This window comes from Rosa rugosa, chromosome 1, assembly GCF_958449725.1.
Source record: "Rosa rugosa chromosome 1, drRosRugo1.1, whole genome shotgun sequence".
Lineage (NCBI taxonomy): Eukaryota > Viridiplantae > Streptophyta > Magnoliopsida > Rosales > Rosaceae > Rosa > Rosa rugosa.
Window position 1 is genome coordinate 54,606,178 of NC_084820.1, and position 13,124 is coordinate 54,619,301.

Below are 13,124 nucleotides of genomic sequence, written 5' to 3' on the forward strand. Positions count from 1 at the left end.
AAAGTGGGATTTCTCCGTGTAGACGCAGCGGTAAGTAATCGAAACCTAGCAGAAGGAATTTTTTGTTTATTTAATGTTAGTAGACTGTGAATTACTGAAATGTAGTCTTTGTTTGGTGGTTTACTGGGGGCCAATAGACACATTATTGCCCTCGGATAATGTTTTGATAGTGGTTTAGTAATCGTTTATTTCTTGTCTCTGCAAAAGGTCTATGTTGAATGCAGCTTATTGATTGTAAATGGAGTGTTTGGTGATGGTCTATTGGGGGGTAGTAGACGTATTTTGCCCCCCAAAAGGATTTATCAACCGTACATTTTCCGAAAGTAAACTTGTATTAACTTGGTTATGTTGTGTACACAGTACTATGCGATAAATCATGAGCTGAAGAAGGAAGCAGGTGACGACACCGGACCGTTTGAGTGTGGTGTCGAAACAATGACGACACCGGACCACTTTGGTCGATCTTCCGTTTCCCAAAGGTGCTAGTACCCATTCACAACAGCACAAGCATGCACTACACTTTGCTGGTAATCGACAATGAAAGAAGGTGTTTCACATACATGAATTCATTGAGGCCACCAATCAATGAATTCACAAATGAGGAGAAGTACCACCTGAATGCATCAAGAGTGGTATGTGACAAATTCTACTGACATGTTTGTTTCCATACTGTTGAGGATGAATTTCAAGAACTAATCCTTTATATCTGCAAAAAACAGGTGAGGCACATCAAGAAGCTCATACATGTTGTGAACTTGACAAAGATCAGGTTCCCTAGTGACAGCCAAGACCCAGAGGTCACGCTAGAAAAATGCAAAGGAGAAGATGAGGGTCAAAACCTAATTATCGTTGAAGAGGAAATAACCGAGGAGGAAAAAGAAACCAGGAACTGGATCTTGCAGAACAACATTGTGGAGACAGACTATGAACACTATGAAGACTTCGAGTGCCCGCAGCAGAACACAACATCGTAAGTACCTCAACCAACACGGTTTGACTACATCTAAAAGCTGCAAATATGAACTACCTGTTTATTGCAACCCAATAAATCATGAATTTATTTGCTTCAATATAGTGCTGATTGCGGACCGTTTATGCTCCATTTCATGGAGAGCATAGTGAATGGCGAAGACCCAAGCAAGGAAGGCGGGGACAACATGAGAAAAATAATACTAGAGAGAATCATGAACCTACAATTCGGAAGAAAGTGAAGACTGGAAACCGGGATAGCCTATGTAGAAATTTAACATTAGGATTTCAAAAGCAGGGATTGTAAATACTTGGGCAGTTAAACTTATTTTGGAATTGTGGTTAAATAACATGCAATATTGGATGATGTAATATACCTATGTTTCTTTCAACAAGCTTCTAGTAGAATCATGCACTAAAATAGACAGGTTTATTGCCCCCCAATAATCTTTAAAATTTTGGTCTAAAGGTGCCGGTTTTGCTTTAGGTTAGTTTATGTAGGTAAATATCTTCGAATCCAATACGTGATGAAATCAAAGTTCACCAAAAATCAGATTTACTGGGGTGTCATAAGATAATTTTTGGAACCCAATAATAGTTAGGAAGATGGTCACATGTATATTTTTTGGGTGTTAAATTAGGTTGCAAAAGTATAGTTTAGGTTTCCAATTACAAGCTGTTCTAAAGTTCTCATAATCATGCATTACTGGGGGGCAATAATCTGTCTATTGGCCCCCAGTAAACCATCTACAACCAACAACATCAACTCAAACCTGTTAATAATTTCATTTTATTTCTCTTCAAGGAATCGAAAATAAAAAAAAAGTTAAAATATGTAATTCTGAAAAGAATAATGGTTCATTGACCCTAAATATAAACAATTACTGGCCCCCAATAAACCTATTACTTCCCCCCAATAGAAAAGTGTAAAACCTATCAACCCTTTACAGAATCATGTACTACTACTGAACGAGAGGTTGTGTGCAGCTCTTCTTGTTATGAGTGCCCATTTTTCCGCAACGGCCGCAACGAATCAGCTTCTTTTCGACCTCTCCAATAGACTTGAACCGCTTCAACCTGGGCCTCCCGGGTGGCCTCTTCGCAAGGGGAGGTAATATAAAGTCAGTAGCAGATTCAGAAGAAGACATATCAACATTGGTTATTGGCCAGATAGGAGAACTGTAGCTCTTCTTGAACATATCAACACGAAAGTACTTATCAATATAATCATAGACATTTTCAGAAGCAGCTTGTATTGCAGCAAGGCCGTGAGGACAAGGAAAACAATTGATCTGCCATTTCACACATGAACATGAATGCTCGGAAATGTTAACTACGTACGAAAAGTTAGATCGAACCTCGTAAACACCAGGGCTAGAGTAATGGACACTGAAACGACGAGATATCTCCATCTGCACCTTCAGCCTTTCCTCCATTTTGGGAGTCAGTTCTGTCGTCCAACGTTGTGCCTCATCCCTCCTCTTACCCATATGCTCCATTTGCTTAATTTTGGTCTGATCCAACATACAATATACCGGCATCAAACGCTCAAGTGAAATCCAGGAGTTAAATGATTCTGCAATCCCATTGGCCATTATTCCATATCGGCCGCCTGTATAAAATGCACGGCACCAATGTTCAACTGGAATTTCAGCAAGAAATGGGTCAATAATCTCAGCCCCACCCTCTTGCCTAAGCAACTGCAAATTGAAACGGTATTCCTTCTCAGTAGAGGAATATGCAATCTTAAAAAACTTCTTAACTTCTTCTATCATCACAGAATTGCCTTTACCCCTATATTTACCGGCAAGGTTCGCCACCAAATGCTTGTAACAAAACAGGTGAGGATGTCCAGCAAATACCTTATCGAAAGCACTCAACAGTCCGGTACCCCGATCACTAATAAATGTGATTACTCTTCCTTGAGGTTCAAGTAAACTCTTCAACTGCTTGAAAAAGAATGTCCAATTTGTTTCCGTCTCAGAATCACAAAAACATATGGCTAGAGGGTAAAAACCTGCACAAAACCAGAACACAAAAACGTCAGTCTACTGGTACCCAATAAACAAATTATTGGGGGGCAATAAACTATGAAGTTACCTTGATTTCCATTCCTGCCAGTTGCAGAAAGAATCTGACCCTTGTAAATGCTTTTACCAAACGTTCCATCAACATACAACACCGGCAAACAGAATTGGAAGCCTTCAATACAACCTCCATAAGCTACGAAAAGCCTATGAAAACGATTAGTGGATGGGTCAACTTCTAACACAAAATAAGAGCCCGGATTACTCTCCAAAACGGCTTCCTTATACCAAGATAACTTGCTGAATGAATCTGCATCGGAACCATAAATCGCTTCCTTAGCACTTTGCTTCGCTTTCAAGGCAACCTTGTAGGAAATATCAAAACCATATGTTGACTTGAATTTACTCATAATTTCCCTTGGCTTCAGTGAAAGATTATAGCTAACATCGGCAGCAATGCAAGTCTTCACAACCTTGGATCCCAGAAGCTTGTGCTTTTGAGTCCTAACTACACCCTTACAAGTGTGAATATTATTCAACTCTGTTATATAAAGGCAACCATTGGCAGATGATGAAAGTGTGCGAAGATGCCAATCACAGCCTTCAGTTCCAACATTTGAACAAACTGCATGAATACGGTCCAAATCGTTTCTAAAAAAACGAACTCGAAACCAACTGCAATTGCATACTTCCTGAGTTTCTCACGGAGCTCAGCTGCACCATGAAACTTCTCCCCAACATGATGAATATAGGAACTCCACTCATCAGACAAATACGACTTGTGAACTTCAATCCTAAATGCCTCCCCCAAATAATCGTCCTCATCAACAACTTCCGAACGACTATCCACTGAACACATGTTGCTGCAACTTCCACCCATCTTTAAAACAGAAATATCAACACATTCTAACTTATGTATTGTAGCACCGCAAAACAGCATCTGGAAATCACGTTCGGAACGAAGAAAACATGCTTCACAACCCGGTACTGAATACTGAAGCTCAATAACATCACTTGGCAAAAACTGGAACGTATGGAAAACGTCTTCATACAAGTCAGAAAAGCTCATACATTGATTCAGAGGAATCATATAACATTTTCCAGAATAAATGCACCTAGCAACCAGGGGGTCGGGCATAATCCTGAAAGAAAGTAAAAGAACAAAACTATTATTGCCCCCCAATAAAGACATTATTGCCCCCCAATGATTTAAACAGAACTACCAAAACACAACAGAAAAAATTCCAAATTACTCTTAAACTAAACAAAAGTATCACTAGACAACAAATTGAGAGACTTCATAACAGTTAAAACACATTACTGCCCCCCACTACGCATATTACTGGGCCCCAATAATGTAATAAAAACTACCGAAACGCTTCAGAAAATGTAACAAATAGCTCTGCACAAAAATGAAAAGATCATTAACCAACAAATTTAGGATCTGAGTAACAACTAGAACTGACAGGACCCGCCCCGGATTTCACCCTGAAATCCGAGGTGGCCCTGCGGGGCCCACCTTAGAGATAACTCTACCGAGAACTGGCCTAGTCACCCCTAAAGTGGACTACCCAAAACACTAACCCACAATAGATCAGAGCCAACAAAGAAGTGCGGAAGCCATTCATCAACTATGCCTCGAACCATGTACGCCCGACCTCAACTAATAACGCCTGCAAACTGGGCATTAGAAACCGAAGGGCCCAGGGGAAAGTAGACGAAAACGTTAGCGTGAGTGGACAAAAATAAACAATTTAAAATAAGAAGGATTTCATACTTTCCCACATTTATTTCATTAAAAACCTCGATGCATGCACAAATGGTAAAACACATTTAGCTTTAAATCCAAGGATTTCAAAATGATAAACCGACTAGCCTCGCTAGTCAAAACATTCGAAAATAATATATCGTAAAACTGAAATCTCGTTTCTCAAGAAGATAAGACCAGCCCCGCTGGCTACAGTGAAAATCGGACTAGCCCCGCTAGTCAAGCAACGATAAGATATGGGGAAGAAGTTTCACCATACGAAAGAAGGGAGCCTCCCAGGCTCGGGTCGGAGTGTCCCACACTCTGGAGCATCCCATGCTCTGCTCTTACTCACCCACAAACACATAGTAAGCAGGGAGGAGTACTAATAGGCTAGCTAGCAATAAATATGACGACCCAGGTATGGCGGGTAAAAACCATTAAAATCCAGTAAATCTATAAGGCTTCCCCATAAGTCCCGCGAATAAAAACACACGAGTACGATTCCCAACCGTACCCGGAAATTCTCGTAAAAAGTCACATAAATCAACAGCGTGTCCCACACGCTAAAAGAATAATTAGATCAATTATAAATCGCAGTTCCGAAACAAAACCGAAACCAGAATCATCAATGAGGCATTCCCAATGCCAAAACCGTAAATCGATAAATAAACAAGAAATATAATTCCATCGAAATCTCATTTCGAAAAATATTCCAGAAATCTCAATATCGACGAATAAAATATATTAATAAATTCCGGAAATCACCTCGGAAAATAATTCGTCGAAAATCACTTAAATCACAAGTTCAAATCCGAGCGAATAAAACTCACGTTCCAAAAATCATGATGGAAAATCCAAGCTATATTCCAAAACCGAAATCATATCCGAAACTAAAATAATATGATAATTAATAAAACATTAATTCGAAAAATAAATGCATGCATCAATATTCAAAAACAAACGTCCACTCACAGTACTAGTTGGCGACCACGCAAACGAGTCCCTTCATCTAGCCGTAGCTCACAATATTGTCCTGTACACAATTATATTTCCGTAAACGGCAATCCGATAAAATAAATACGAACCTAAACGAAACCCGAAAATCTCTATCTCCAATACTTCTCAAATTCCACCCAAATCTCTTCCACAACACCAATTCCTCAATCTACATATTCCACAATGAAAACGAGGGAAATCCAACAGCCGGATTTCCCACAATTCCATCACAAAACTTCAAACTTCGGAAATTCACAAACAATTCCAAACTCCTCCAAAATTCACCAAACTTCACATACAAGCTCTGCAACATATATACAATTTAATGGGCTAAAAACTGAAATTAAAACACTGCCCTATATGCCTCCACGCGCCACCAACAGTGGCAGCGCGTGGTCCCCACGCACCACCAACAGTGGCAGCGCGTGGTCCCCACGCACCGGCGGCCACCACCCCCGATGGCCACCAAATTTTGGCAGCACCACCTACTCAACAGACCCAACATTTTTCACAACTACAATAAGTTCCAATTTTACCTTGAAGGGCTCCAATATGGCCGGTGAAAAATTTCCAGAAAACTCCAAGAACTCTAGAAATTGCAAATCGTTAATTCGACCTCTACACTGCAAATTGAAATGAAAGACCTTAGGGGAAATGATCTATGTCAAAAACCGAACCTTCGATGCCAATCTCGTGGCCGGAGACGGCTGGAATCGCCGGAAATCGACTGAAATCCCGATCTGCTACAGTAACCTTCACATCTCCAAATCGAGCTCTTCCGGCCAAATCGCTACAAAACACCACCACAGACATGACAAGGGTGAAGAGGCGAGCCAGCTGATGCCCGGATTCCATCGTGGGGTGGCCGGAGGAGGAAGAAATCGGAGGAGGAAGAATCGGGCCGAAGAGGAAGAAAAGGTCGTGGGAGAAGAGAGAGAAAAGGCCGGTAGGTTTCCAAAAATGGAAACTTACCACAGTAACTTGGCTATTTATAGAAACTTACCACATGAACAGTAACTTTAGTATTTCGCTTATAACTTTCGTATACGAACTCCGATTTTTACGTCACATATGCACGCGCTCGGTTTAACGTCCTCTACAACTTTCATGAAGAACAATTTCTCAAATTTTGACCCGAACAAAAAGTCAACTTTTAGGGCCACTAAAAGTGCTGAAATGACAATAAAAGTGAAAATAAATATCGTTTACCGTCCAAATGACTAGTAAACCGGTGAATTCAGGTTCGGGACGTTACAAGAACACATTATTGGCCCCCCAGTGGAAAAATTATTGAACCCCAATAATATAGTCTAAAGTATAAAAACACCTCAGAGCCAATCTCAAAACAAACACGAAACTCAGATTAGCCGAAAACAACACGAAGATAACACCAAAATACAATGCACACAAAAAGGCCTAGAAATTCAAATCATAACTGCAATAAAACTTCACAACCAGTTCAACCTTAACACGAAGCTCAGGTTCAGCAAAATTAGTTAGTAGTTAACAAAGCAAATCGTACACAGAAAAGACCTAGAAATTCAAAACGTGCTGAATATAAAACAATTACAGATACAAGAAGAAGCTAACCGCAATGGAGGAACCGAAAGAGGAGCTCCATCTCGCTCCATGTGATAATCGCAACAGATCTTCTCGCTCTACGAATCGTAGGTCTTCCCTCAAAAGAAATCGAAGAGCTTCTCACTCTAGAAAACGCACGGCTCCTCTCTCTACAAATCGCACAGCTCCATTCTCTCTCTAAAATCTGAGAGCTTCAATCCTTGAAAACAGGCGAGCTCATCTCTCTGGAAATTAGCCGATCCTCACTCTGGGAATAAAGCCGATCCTCTCTCTCTCCAAAATCGGAGATCTTCTCTCCCTAAATCTCGTTACTGTTACGAATTTGAAAGAATTCAGTTATAAAAGGGCAAAATCGTCAGAAAATTTGGGGAAAAGCAGGGCCGTTTTGAAAAGATGGGTAAATGGGGTTAAAAAGTGTAACTTGTTGTTTAAGTAGTCAATCTCTTAGAGTGTTTGGGTAATTGAGGTTAATTGACCCCAAAATTGGGTAAATGATCATTTCCCCTATAGTTTAATAATTGGGAAAATCGTCCAAATGTGTCTGAACTTTTCCAGACTATTAATTTTCATACTTATACTTTGAAAAACATCAAAATGGTACCTGACGATTTAAGCCCGACCCAATTTTCATACCTAACAACAGTAAAAACGTTAACTCCGTTAACTTTTGAAGGGTAAAACCGGTACTTCATGTATTTTGATACAGTAAATCAATTTTAAATACAATGAAAATCTAAAATAATCTCAAGATTTTGAAGTTGCGGAGACTCGAACTCATCCCACATATATGCAAACCAAAGCCCTAACCACCAGAATACTTGCATGGCATTAGCATGAGGCAACCAAAAATTGTATATGTATATCATTTAGTTTAAAAACACTTTCTCTTTGACCATTCTGTCATCTTCCTTCTCGTGTTTTGCAGTCTCTGAAAGTATCTCTCTCTCTCCTCCTCCTTCATTCTAGATCTCCAGCCACAAAGTTTCTTACCATTAATTGGAGAAGGAACACATGTACATCCATTTCAACTCTTCGATCCAAAACCAGTTCTTTCCAACACCATAAATCAACAACAATAACAAATCCTTGACAATTGGATTCTTCAACAAAAACCCAAAACTCTTCATTGATCTAACCACACCCAAAAGTTTACAAAATCCAAGTTGGACCCAGAAGCACCAGAATCCCTCACAAAACCAAGAAGTACGACGAGATCGGCGCCGAGGTGGGTCGGATTCCGGCGAGGTGGTTCTATGGGATCTGCTCTGGGGATGGATCGGGCACACTCTGGATTTGATATGGTTTGAGCGTGGTGGGGTGATCTAGAGTTAATTGTGTTGAGTTAATCGTCAGGTTTAATTTATGACATATTGATTGAAAAAAGAGAACGATTAATTGTCAACAATTGTTGACGCAGTGGCTGAGATACTGAGAAGTGAATTAATCTACCAGAGTTCGAACCATGGCAAGCTCATTTTTTATATTTGTCTAGTTTGGAGAAGATGAATAGTAAAATGACGAAAACATCCTTCAAAAGTTAACGGAGTTAATGTTTTTAATGTTGTTAGGTATGGAAATTGGGTCGGGCTTAAATCGTCAGGTACCATTTTGATGTTTTTCAAAATATAGGTATGAAAATTAATAGTTTGAAAAAGTTCAGACACTATTTGGACGATTTTCCTTTAATAATTTACAAAAAGCTATAGCAAATTATTGAAAAGCCGACATGTTTGAAATGCCCGTTCTATTTAAGATTCTGGGCTTAAAGTAGGGGCAGATGGTAGTTGGATTGCAACAGCTCTTTCCTTTTACATCATTTGGTGCGCGCGTGTGTTTTTTTTTTTTTTTCGCTTCTTGTATCTTTTTCATTTCTATCCTCACAATTGGACTTCATTTGCGATACGGTAACCCCTGTATTACTCGATCCTGATAATTTTCTAATATTACTGACGTCCTTTCCTTAAAAGAAAAAAAAATGATGAATTTAACTTCGTATTTTTTGGGTGTAGATTCCTATATATAGCTGTAGGGTGTACTCTAGCTTTAACCTAAACCAAACTGTTAAAAAATTGATATTCCCAGAATCAATCCTATATCGAGATATATGAAGACAAGCAAGAATGAATCATGTGACTAATTTTATACATAACAAATTAAAAGATCAATGATTGAGTATGGAGATGAAACACAAGTGAAAGACAATTATCTTATCTTATTGTATTTGATTGGGTAAATAGCTTTTTCAATTAAGGAAGCTGACTAGGTAGCTCGGCCTGTACATAATTGGTGGAAGATAAGATTTGTATTTAGATGCCTCTAACTTGTGAGTTAGCTAGCTAGGGCAGTTTGTATTTGTTGCTGTTCTTTCCGGGAAGTTGGCCATTATTTCCAAAGAAAAAGACACTCCATTTCCTCATACTATATTTGCTTTCAGCCTAGTTGGTGAGCATATCTAATATCTTGACCTCCTCCAATCTTGCACCAATTAACTCAACAATTTAGATACTTTAGGAACATATGAGTAGTCACAGACTCACAGAAGATATGTCGTTTATTTACTTATTAACTTCTAATATGAGTCGTGTATTACGAATCAAACAATTATTCTGTATGTCTCGGTGTGCATGAGTTCTAATATTAAACCCTATATACCTGTAGACGAAGTTTTAAATTGCTAATAGCCTGTTTCACTTTTCTGAAAAATGGGGTATTATCAATGATTGAGTTAGGGATATAGTGGAGGGTCTTTTTGGTCGAATATGGGGTATGGGATGTCAATGATGTCTCATTCATTATTGAAGCAACTGGAGGGCCAACTAGTTGTTGTGTGGATATGGCCATGCCATTTCATGGATGCATTGAACTGATGCACAATATCCGATGCTCCATAACATAACCTTCTTCTTCTTCTTCTTCAATTTGGCAGAGACTCAGAGAAGAGGTAGCAGTGCTTTGAAGCTAGTCTGTCTTTAGATTCGAATGCTGCTATCTTAATTGTCACTGCATTCGTGCGTTGTTTTCTGCCACTATTGAGTTATGAAGATATCTAATATCTTTCCATTTTTGGGATACCGCCGGTAAATGGAGTTAGAAAGGTTTATTTACAAAGTCGGTGCTGCTTGCTTAGTTATTTTGAATCATTTTATCAAACATTTTAATAATGCATACATAAAAATTAAGTTGATGAAATTATAAATCTAACTTGATGAGATGAAATATGTAATCACATATAAAAGGAATATGAGTTCAAACTAAGCAAGTGTTGAAACAAAAAAGATCTAAATAGTGAATATTACTTTAATTAAAGAACGAAGAATTTACTTTTCTGAAAATTGCCTAATACCTTGGATTTATTCCGATTGAATACATCAAAATTTCCACTTTCGAGAAATTTCATTGAGTTTGAACAATAAAACCATAAATGAAATTAGACCGACCAAAGATCAAAATGTTAACCCAGTTGTGTGCAGAATCTTATACCTTCCATTCTATATTTCTATTATCAAGATTAACAGAGCTCATGAGTCGTGACAAATATAAAATGTTAATGAAAGAAAAAGCTAACTTTCAAAAGTAAAATTAAACTTCTGTATTCCATTACTAAGCACAGCTAAATTAGGCATCTAACCTCAATTAAATTCATTTTTGTTCACCCTTTTGGGTTCTTATTTTTCATCAATTGAGATGGTAACTTTGCCAAGTTCCACTTCCTTTTTCATTTTCATTCTCATTCTCATTCCACTCCGGTCAGGGCAGGAAAGCAACTCCCGGACCTAGTAAGCGCCGCGCGGCCACCCATCCTCATCGGACTATTCGGAGTTGAATTCGAGCCCCTCGGAGAGTCCAAACTACGCCGGAGAATCTGTTTCATGGCAGATATCAAATGAATAGCAGGGTTCAAAGGAGGCCCGGATGCCTTAAATTTCTTGCAAAAGTTCATATGTGTAGCCATGGCTTCTTCAGTGCTAACTAGCCTCTCAGACCTCACAATCTCATCTTTTATAGCCTCAGAACACAACCCACAAATCCAATGGCCCATGTTTCTCTCTCGGACATGTTCTATATAGGCGGGGGTGCACTCCTCTGTGAGCCCACAGCAGTCACACTTTGCAGACTCAATCTCTGATTGGGGATTGAGTTTTGGGGCTGCTGCTTGGCTTTCTGGGGCTGATAGACCTCCCATTGGGTCGCTGATTATAGTTGTAGACATTGCCAATAACCCTGAAAATCATAAACAAAACCATCAATTATATGAAAAAAAAATTGAAACAGGGTTTTTTTTATTTATGGTTCTTAATGTTGGCAAAGACAAAACAAGCATAAAGGCTTATGCTACATGTATGTAAATTTTGTAGTTTTGCAGATTTCACTTTCCAAAAAGAGAAAGATTTTTGAAGTGGAAAACAAAACTGTGACCTGGAAATCACATATAACAAGCTCCACTTCCAATTTAACAGTTAATTTTCTGAAATTTCATTCAAATAGAAACGTGAAAACAGAGCAAGACAGCTCTAAATAGACAATAAATTAGAATTTAGAATTATTACCAGTTGAAGCAGATCAAAATGAATCCCAATACTTCGGTTTCTTCCCACTTCTTCTGTGAATTTGGCTTTGCTTGAGCTTGTCCTTATCGTTCTTTTTCCCCGGCTCCTTCTTCAACCTTCTCTTCCTCAGCAAAGAAAATGTCAAACATGAAAACCATTTCAGAGAACTGAACTGATCTTCTTCAACCTTAGCTCTCCAAACAAGCTGAACCCTTTTCCTTTCTCAAACTCACAAAGCCAAGTTATGCTCTTTCCTGATCAAGACTCAAACTTTGATCTTTCTTCCTCTGTTTTGATGCTTTTTGCAGAAACCCAAATCTTGTTATAAGCAAAAAAAAGGGAGAGATTTTGGTTTTGGGTTGGTTTTTTTTTTTTTTGGTTAGTGATTCTTCTCCTCCACCAAAATCTTATATGGAATAGTTAGGAACAGTTTGAGAGAGAAAGAGGACAGAGGGAGAGTTTCTAGAGAGAAGCCCAATGATTGAAGGTTTAAAGGGTAAGGACTAATTTTATATTCCACGTCAGCAGCATTGGCTGTCAGAGATTTCTGACCGTTGATTATTGGGATTGCCAGCTAAGCATTATCATGCTTTCAGACTTATTCTTACCCAATATGTGCTGTTTCGGCTATTTTTTTCCATTTTTTAGTTATATACCTACCAATGGATGTCACCCACGTGTATGTCAAAAACGTGTAAGGTATATTTCTTTTGATTAATTTTTTTTTTTTTTTCTGCCATGGACTTCACAAGTCTTTCTTGTTTTTGGCTAGAAACTTCTGCCAAGTCTTTTGTAAATTAATTAGTGATTTACTGATTTGATTATGTTAATTAGTTCATAACAGAAGAATGTCCATGAAGCTAAATAATATTAATATTTTCTTATGCGTGTAATCTTTGATAAGACGTGCGACAAAGAAATTGATGCATTAGTTGTTTTCGTTAAAGAAAATTCGTCAAACGTCTTATCTCTTAATTTTGAAAGATAATTCTAACAATTTGGTCAAATATGAAATAGTTTAACAAACAAATTGATTATATGAAATTTATTTCTTATAGGGCATCCTATATTCTCCAGAAACTAAACAAGAGTTCTGTAGGAAAAGTAAATTTTTGTTTGCATTGCAAAGTGTACACGCTGAAATTAGGACGCAATTAGGACTATGTAGCAATGTAGTTGCATATGGTAGGTTGATTTCATGTCAATTAAAATCAACCATCTTTCTCATATGTATGTGTAATGAAAGAGATTGAT

The 13,124-nt window shown here is 38.3% G+C and overlaps 2 protein-coding genes across 2 annotated transcripts; both read right to left on the bottom strand.

The window, feature by feature from the left end:
• Nucleotides 1–1,884: 1,884 nt before the first annotated feature.
• Nucleotides 1,885–7,506, bottom strand: LOC133741575 (uncharacterized). Its single transcript, XM_062169429.1, has 3 exons — nucleotides 7,333–7,506; nucleotides 3,070–4,138; nucleotides 1,885–2,986 (listed from the first exon to the last, which is right to left on the bottom strand). Exons 2-3 carry the CDS (start codon nucleotides 3,404–3,406, stop codon nucleotides 1,932–1,934), a joined length of 1,392 nt encoding a protein of 463 aa, XP_062025413.1. The 5' UTR covers nucleotides 3,407–4,138; nucleotides 7,333–7,506; the 3' UTR covers nucleotides 1,885–1,931.
• A 3,382-nt stretch (nucleotides 7,507–10,888) lies between these two features.
• Nucleotides 10,889–12,319, bottom strand: LOC133725498 (uncharacterized). Its single transcript, XM_062152776.1, has 2 exons — nucleotides 11,871–12,319; nucleotides 10,889–11,544 (listed from the first exon to the last, which is right to left on the bottom strand). Exon 2 carries the CDS (start codon nucleotides 11,531–11,533, stop codon nucleotides 11,057–11,059), a length of 477 nt encoding a protein of 158 aa, XP_062008760.1. The 5' UTR covers nucleotides 11,534–11,544; nucleotides 11,871–12,319; the 3' UTR covers nucleotides 10,889–11,056.
• Between the last annotated feature and the right edge of the window lie 805 nt (nucleotides 12,320–13,124).